This window comes from Sinocyclocheilus anshuiensis, unplaced genomic scaffold (assembly GCF_001515605.1).
Source record: "Sinocyclocheilus anshuiensis isolate Anshui unplaced genomic scaffold, SAMN03320099.WGS_v1.1 scaffold1136, whole genome shotgun sequence".
Taxonomy (NCBI): domain Eukaryota; kingdom Metazoa; phylum Chordata; class Actinopteri; order Cypriniformes; family Cyprinidae; genus Sinocyclocheilus; species Sinocyclocheilus anshuiensis.
In genome coordinates this window covers 498,304-507,542 of record NW_015548521.1, presented here as the reverse complement: position 1 = coordinate 507,542, position 9,239 = coordinate 498,304, and the positions used below count along the sequence as shown (strand labels likewise).

Genomic DNA, 9,239 nt, shown 5'->3' with positions numbered 1-9,239 from the left:
TGACTCTTGTAAGAGGGGATTTTTTAATTTGAGGGGTGGAGGGGGCATTTTTTAGACATTTTTTAAAAATATATATTTATCTCACCTAAATGTTTGATCATGCAGTGCATTTTTATTTTTACAATCGTGCAGTTGTTGCACAATAGCTTACACACAGCACAAGCCTGATTTTGTGAGCTGTACGCCAGGTTCACACATACTCCTTTTGCAGTGCGCATGCAGTCCATGTGTGGTGCAGAAGCAGCACAGACTGAGCATGCTTTCACACAGGAGTCCGCTACTGATCCGTGGCTGTTTTTGTTTTCCTACCTCCACGAGTGCCATCTATTATTGCCTCGTTTATCTGAAAGTGTTCTTTTCCTTTAAACCTAGACAAAAAGCCTGTGACTGTTGACTGTGAAACACAGTAGACTTTAATTTAATATATGCATTTTATTGGTGTTATTACTAAATTTTCTGTCAATCCATGTTCATATTTAACGCAAAAAATGCGCTGTCACAGCTCCTCTCCTGGACCACAACCGTGTGCAGTATGAACGCTTTAATCCGTTAACATGAGCAAGGAAAAAAATACACACTGCAAACGGAGTATGTGTGAACCTGGCGTTATGTGTGTGCGCTGCGAGTGTGCACGAGCGCACGGTCTCCGGGAGAACACTGGTTAAACACTGGCAAGAATGAAAAAGAAATGCATTTTATAAACTTTAGTGACGATAAGACACTGCCTCGATTGTGCAAGTGACAATTCATGTGGAGCACCCCTAGAAATGAACATCTCATGCCTCACGTGATCGCTCAATCAACCGCGGAAAGACGTCAATAAAACAGCTTGTAAACAAAATGTCACGTAGCATTTCATTGACCTCAGGCAAGTCATCGGTGTCCACAGCTCGTTAGTTCACTAGAGAAATTAAGTCTAGGGAAGAGCATTTCGTGAAATATTAGACTATATACTCATTATATTTTATTTTACCAGTTAGTGATGTCTTAATTATTTAATGCATGTTTAAATAAATCTGTTATGAAACAAGTTATGACAGCCACTGTGTAATTGAATATATTTCAGCAACAAATATAATTTTTATCATTTAGAAGTTAATTTAAAAACTGCATTGTGCAATTTACATTGTGCAACTGCATATATGCAAATTACATTGCATATATATATATATTTTTTTAATTGAGTGTTGATTTATTATATTTAAAAATAAATAGTAATTGAATTTAAGTTTAGGCTCTGTTTTTAATTGTAAAAGGGCTCCCTATAGTTTAGAGCAGTGTTTCTCAACTGGTGGGGGTCGAGAGACCGTTCTGGGTGGGTCACGGAGTGTACAGCCAAAGAAACGACATCAACAACAAAAAATGGCATTCTAAATGTTTTTCTGATGCGAGACTTTTATTTTAAAAGATGTGCATGAAAGCTGTTGACACTTCTGTCAGATACAGTTTAAGTAAAGAGTGCCTGAGAAAAATGCGCTGTCCCGATTCAGTATCTGCGGTCAGATGTTGACAGGCTTAATGTCATTATTCTATCGTTATTTTCTGAGTCTCTCACCTCAGAAAAAAGACCTATCCTGTCCTGCCAGATGTTATAATGCGCACTCTTCAATAGCACACGCAAATGTGGCGGCACACTGCATATCACTTCACTAAAGCGCAGAAACTACGAGCATGCAACACGTAAAATAAAAGTACAGTAGCCTGCTGATAAATCACATAACAGGTACTGCGTGTGTTAGCTGGGAAGGATTTGCATGAAGGTATGATGATATTCATTCTATTCAGGAGCAGTTTCCACGTTTCATTAACAGTTCATGTTAGTGTATATTCACGATGGTAACTGTTGTTTCCATAACCTAAAAATGCCATGTTGTTTTCACTTTGTGTCATTTTGTATGTTTAAATGACTATGGTGGCCCAACTTAATTGTATTAACAAAAACAAGTTTGGGACTGTTTAACAGATAGACACACGTCCTCTTCCAGGCAGATTTGTAACATTTTCTGTTGATTGGAAATTCTTAATTATTGCCCTGATGGTGGAAATGGGAATTTTCACTGCTCTAGCTCTTTTCTTAAAGTCACTTTCTAATTTGTGAAGCTCAATTATCTTTTGCTGCACATCAGAAATATATTCTTTGGTTTGTCTCATTGTGATGTATGATTAAGGGAATTTGGCCTTTGTTTTCCCTCCTATTTATATTTATGTGAAACAGGAAGCCATGGCTGGATAATTTCATGTTCATAATCACCCTGGTATGCTCAAATTTGTAAATATGAATGGAAATATACTTCACAGATATTTTACTCATAAGAATTTCTAGGGGTGCCAATAATTGTGTCCAACGTGTATTTGAGAAAAACATTTTTCATAATGAGATTTTCCCCCATTTTCAGTTGTTTTAGTTCAATGAAAGGTTAGATATTTGTGAAATTTTTTAAATAAAAGATCAAAATGATTAACAATGCAGATTTATTTTCACCTTCTTTGATCATATTTACCAAGGGTGCCAATAATTCTGACCACGACTGTAGGCTGTTTATTCAGTATTAGTCATATTCTTAACAGTCTTAATTTTTGGGAAATAAATTTGCTTTGTTTTTGTTTTAACAAATTTTATATATAACAATATAATATAATAAATATAATATAATATAACAATAAAACGTGGGTCCCAAGGCCAAACCAGTTGAGAACCACTGGTTTAGAGCATAAGCTGAGGTAGATTTCTGTCCCTAAGAAAATGTATTATAATTAAATTATTTTAAAGAAAGGGCAATTTGTTCCGTAAACCACAGTTTAATAAAAAAAAAAAAGAAGCAATTTTATGTTTAGTTTTTCCCCCCGCTGTGCCGAAACTACACCAAACGTGACATCAAAACCAAGGTACGCACCGAACCATTACATCCCTACTAATTACCCAAGCTTACTTTGGCTTTTCTGTGTAACAGGTTGTTCATCTTAAAGCTGAGAGAAAAACTGACAATCAAGAGATTGACATCAAGATCCAGTTGACAAAGATTCTGCCGCCCAGCTCTGATCTGTGTATCCCATTCTACAACGTGGTCCTAAGGAGGTGTGTATTCTCCATGTATAATATAAGGATTCTCAAGACACTGCAGGTCATATGCAGGGCTCCAGACTGCGACCATTTTTTCTGCCTGTGCGACTAAATTTTGTGAGCGGTCGCACTGGCGCGACCACCGCATTGTTTAACTCATAAGCTCTGCCATTTCTGTTGCATATGAGAAACATCAAACGGCAAACGAAACTGAAAGCATAACGAAACCGCGCTACTCGTTTGAACTGATCAGCGCTTCGAGTGTAGAGCCTGGTTTATACTCACCGTGTCAGCACGAGCGCGAAGCTGCGCGCAGCAAAAATGATGCAAATATTGAGGAAACGATGGATGGTTTTCAAGCTAAAGTAAAAGACCGCTTCTTAAACCAGAGAAGGTGAACATGTTGGTATTCATATGGGGAATGATTTGATTCCTCAGGGTTTGCTAAACGTTCTGTAATTTATTAGTCGGTATATAATACAGCATGTGGTGTATGCTATGCCTCATCTTATTCGTTTTTGTTAATACGTTACAAGATCGCGAATAACACGGCAAACGAGGAACTCCCGTTCACAAAATTCAAATCACAAATAATACTACTGATGAAAAAGAACAGGTTGAATGTTAACCACTTTCGTTTCCATATAACTATAAACTATGATAAAAGCATGCATTGATTAATCCCATGTTGTAGCGCAAAATAAAATAAAATATTGCGACCAAATCATGTGCTCGTGCGACCAACTGAGAAAGTTAGTCGCAAAAGAGAGACCAGTGGGAAGAATGAGACTGGAGCCCTGAGATGTGTTTGTGATTTGTTCTTCTTGTTTTGCTCTTTCATGGTTTGAAATGTCCTCCTTTGAGAGAAAACAAATGTGCTCTCTTTCATTAATTTATGAACCCACTAATGGTTTTAAAAGAGTTTGATGTATTACGTAGACATAATGTAATGTTCAGAATTAGGGATGCAACGATTATAGATTTTGTTGGTATGATTATTACATTAGACATACTAAGTATAGTTGAAATCTGTTAACATATTTCTCATATTGCTCAAGACTTACTAATATAAAAATTATACTTTATTTCGAGCACTACTTGTGCACAATGCACATTTCTTAATATTAAGCTTAAAATGTGTTTTAATGTCACTATTGATGAGGATTATATAATCTTTGAATAATATCGGTCTTCAAATGTAAGATTTTTTCAAGTGTACTTTTTTTGAAGTGTACTTGCAATAGTTCCACTTTTGCACGATCAAATATCTTTAGTTGGACTTCAGCATTACTTCTGCACAATTAAAGTGCATTAAACACAAAATGAGTTGTTCCAATTTAGCAGACTTTAAGTATACCAGGTTAATATACCAAAAGTACAGTTGCAGGGTATTTTTATTAAGTACATAAATATGTAAATGTATTTGTAGTATACCTAGCATGAAATAAATGTTTCAAATACTAGGTATGCACCGATATGAAAATTTTCGCCGATACCGATAATTCTTTATATATGAAAGCCGATAACCGATATGTTGCCCGATAAATCTAAATCCAAATTTTAATATAATTTTTGAGAGCCTGATTACAAAAATAGCCTCACCATTAAAAGCTATTAAACACTTCAACATAAATCAAACATAAAGCAGCCTTACAAATAAATAAAATAATGCAAACAAGTCTCTAGACAACATTACTTGCGTGTAAAAAAAATCTAAAATCATGTGCCATGGATAAATTAAACGGAATAGACTTCGCACAGACAATAATGAAATTATTTTAATTAAACCATATTGTTGATGAAAATAATAAGATAAAATTAGGTTGGTTAGTATTAATAATATATCAATGATTTTGAAAAAGAAGTACCTTAAATTAATACCATTGTTTCAAATGGCAGCATTTCTGTTTAAGCTGCATGCGCTGTTGCTGAAGAGCTGAATGAACACCGGTAAACTGAAGCGCTTTGTTAGTGGGTTAATTATGCTATATGAGAATCAGATATTTATACAACATAAACATAATATTATAACTTACAAGTGCACAAAAAGACACAAATGCACAAGTGATCTTGAACTAAGTTACGCGCTAGTCAGATGTGTAACTCGACGTGCTGTTCTTCCCGTAACAACGAGCTGAAACACGGCAAATAAACCCAAAGAGTTCACAACTTTTATTACGGTAATATTCTCTTCATAATGTTACGCATATGACATTCCCAGTTATACTAGTTATTAAGGTTGTGCACTGCTGTTCACGCTGCGTGCGCTGAAGCTGAAGAGCTGAATGAACACCGGTAAACTGAAGCGCTTTGCTGGCAGCTTATTTAACTCAAGGAAACGCATAATATATTCGATTAATCAGATATGAGATTAATCAGATATTTATACAATATAAACATAATGTTACAACTTATATATGTACAAAAAGATGCAAATGCACAAGTGAACTCGAAGTAAGTTACGTGCTAACCAGAATGTGTAACTTCTGTTGTGGATGCGCTCTTCCCGCAACAACGCGCTGAAAACACGACAAATTAAACCAAAGAATTCACAACGTTTTATTATAATAGTGTTCTCATTATAATGTTATATATGCGCTGCTGTTTGAGCTGCGTGCGCTGAGCTAAAGATGATCATCGGTAAACTGAAGCTCTCTATTAGACAAACGCATTCTATATGTGATAAATCAGACCTATCAAATGCACAAGTGATCTTGAACTAAGTTACGCGCTAGTCAGATGTGTAACTCGACGTGCTGTTCTTCCCGTAACAACGAGCTGAAACACGGCAAATAAACCCAAAGAGTTCACAACTTTTATTACGGTAATATTCTCTTCATAATGTTACGCATATGACATTCCCAGTTATACTAGTTATTAAGGTTGTGCACTGCTGTTCACGCTGCGTGCGCTGAAGCTGAAGAGCTGAATGAACACCGGTAAACTGAAGCGCTTTGCTGGCAGCTTATTTAACTCAAGGAAACGCATAATATATTCGATTAATCAGATATGAGATTAATCAGATATTTATACAATATAAACATAATGTTACAACTTATATATGTACAAAAAGATGCAAATGCACAAGTGAACTCGAAGTAAGTTACGTGCTAACCAGAATGTGTAACTTCTGTTGTGGATGCGCTCTTCCCGCAACAACGCGCTGAAACACGACAAATTAAGCCAAAGAATTCACAACGTTTTATTATATTAGTGTTCTCGTTATAATGTTATATATGCGCTGCTGTTGGAGCTACATGCGCTGAGCTAAAGATGATCTCAGGTAAACTGCGCTCTATTAGCTTAACCAAACGCTTTCAATTTGTGATAAATCAGACCTATATGCATAAAATAAACACAATATTACAACGTACAATTGCACAAAAGACTGCAAATGCACAAGCGAAAATAACTGCGCTTGTCATGAAGGTGCAGCTCCGTTGTGAATGCGCTCTTCCCGTAACAATGCGCTTAAACACGGGCACACAAAGATTCCATTATTTAACAGTAATGTTCTTATTATATTATGACAGACTTTTCCTGCACATGTTGCACTTCACTGTATTTTCCTTTTCAAAGTGATTCCAATAATATTTCAAGCAATTAAAAACCATCATGGCGAACAGTGCGCATCTGAAGTGTGTCTGCAGGAAATAATGCATTATTTATCGGCTTTAATATATCAGTTCAATAACGATAACATTAAAATTAACATATATCGTGCATCCCTATCAAATATATTTTAGTATATTTATTTTTCACTAGAGTTAGGGTATACAGCCTTAAGACTTTAACACATTACAAATATATGTACATTTATTTTTAGTATACTTGGCATGAAATAAATGTATTTCAGATTAGTGCTGGGCGGTAGAGACCTGCGCGGGACGGATTTTTCCAGCTCCCGCGAGATTCTGTCCCGCGCCCGCCCGCTCCCGCTCACAAGCCACTGTTATTTTTAACCGAAAAGCAAGCATGGGCTGCTGTGTGCATGGTTTGGCATGGCAGAATGCGAGCAGCGCGCTTCCTTTATTATCACTAAAAGCTGACATCTCAGTTAATCACGATCTCATAAAGCTCTATTATAACACATTAAATATATGCACAATGAATCGTTCACAGTGTCTACACTTCGTGTGTTAAAATGAGAGGATTCGAGAGCACGCAATTTCAGCACTGCAGTGAGTAGTTCTAACTCAATCACCTCTGATTGGCCATTGCTTTCCAGAAATCAACAGCTGAGTCTGTGATTGGCTACCGTTCTATTAGTTCTACAGCTTCAGTTTCGGAACTTTCACGCTTAGTAACACATACAGCTGTTCCCTCACCACAGTGCAACAGTGAAAAGGGACCCCTTTCAAACAGTGTTGCGTTCCGAACGTTGTTTAAGCGACATACGTATAGCGGTATTTAAAAAATTCATATCATAACAAAAATAAACACCGGTATTCGGTATGAACCGGTATACCGCCCAGCACTATTTCAGATACACTCACTGTACTTGGTAGAGGTCCCTGTGAAACATTGCAAAGGCAACATACATTAGCAAATTCATATACTGTAGATCCAAAAGTACTGCAGTATGATGTGTTATTGTGAAAAGCTTCTGAAAAAGTGTAGTGTGTCAGACAAACAGACAATTTGTAGTGCTGTTATCTGTAAGGGGTGAAAACTATGCATCAAGTCTAAATTGTGACCCTGGAGCACAAAAGCAGTCTTAAGTCGCTGGGGTGTATTTGTGTATTTGGGTCAAAATTATTGATTTTTCTTTTATGCCAAAAATCATTAGGATATTAAGTAAAGATCATGTTCCATAAAGATATTTTGTAAATTTCCTACCGTAAATATATCAAAACTTAATTTTTGATTAGTAATATGCATTGCTAAGAACTTCATTTGGACAACTTTAAAGAGGATTTTCTCAATATTTAGATTTTTTTGCACCCTCAGATTCCAGATTTTCATATAGTTGTATCTCGGCCAAATATTGTCCTCCTATCCTAACAAACCATACATCAATGGAAAGCTTATTTATTTATAGCTTTCAGATGATTTTAAAAAAATTGACCCTTATGACTGGTTTTGTGGTCCAGGGTCATGTACTTGAAATTGAATATCGAGAGAGAAAAAAAACAACTAACTCTGCCGCAGAGAGAATGTAACATTTCTCTCAGTGTTTTCAGTAGGCATAATTCTGTTACAGACAGACAAATAATTCTTCCCTCTATTGTAAGACAAAACCCTTAGCAGTCATATCGCTCAGCGGATTCCCTGGTGTGATGTCCTGGAGTTTCAGCACTGGGCATGTCTGAAGTCAACCATGTTTGAAATCTACAATTAGCTGCGGTCTCGGTGGGGACTGAACACCCTGTTTGCTCTTGATAGCCAGGAGAGAAAACATGCTCCTGAGAGACTGCTCAGCTGCGCCTGCTTCACTCCGTTTCCCTCCACAGCGTCCGTTAAAGATCGGAGATGGGGGTCATCAAGCAATTTTGGAAAATTAAATGTGTAATCGCATTACGGAGCCATGTGAGCAACACGAAGAGTGAAGACTGTGGATTCTTTTCTGTGTTAAAGCAATATTGCGGGTTCAGTGCAAGTTAAACTCATTCGACAGCATATGTGGCAGAATTTTGATTAGCGCAAAAAATATTGACTTCAAAAGGCAAAAAGTGAGGTTATTTACAATAGAAAATGAGTGGGAGTGGTTTTTGGAGAGTTTAAAGGCAAGAATGTGATGCTTTTGATTTTATTAAAGCTCTAATATTATTAGTATAAATTAGGGCTGCCACTAACGACTATTTTTATTTTGATTAATCTATTGACTAATTTATCGATTAATCTAAACGATTAATTTCCCACAAAAAAAATCAACAATTTTACTTAAGAATATTTTATTAAACTATATTTCATTAAACCAAATGAAATCCAAAAGTTAAAAAAGTACAGTGCAAGAAGCAAGTGCCCATCTCATAGTCCAAATCACTGAAATCAAAGTTCAGTATTATAGTGTAAGAATGACAACATATCCACGTGTTCTAGTCTACTAATAGTAAAATTATATTCAAAAAACACATTTTAAAGGAGTATTTACCAGAAATATTATTTACCAGAATTTATTTAGGAGAAAAATGTAAATGTGCAGTATTTCTGAAAAAAAAAAAAAAGAAGAAAATTA

The 9,239-nt window shown here is 36.0% G+C and overlaps 1 protein-coding gene across 1 annotated transcript in view; it reads left to right on the top strand.

Moving 5' to 3' along the window:
• The window catches only part of LOC107656813 (piwi-like protein 2), a 60,414-nt gene that overhangs the window by 30,759 nt on the left and 20,416 nt on the right, over positions 1–9,239 (top strand). Inside the window, exon 6 of the mRNA XM_016444760.1 lies at positions 2,952–3,076. Coding sequence (XP_016300246.1) covers positions 2,952–3,076 — 125 coding nt within the window. The remainder of the gene's footprint in view (positions 1–2,951; positions 3,077–9,239) is intronic.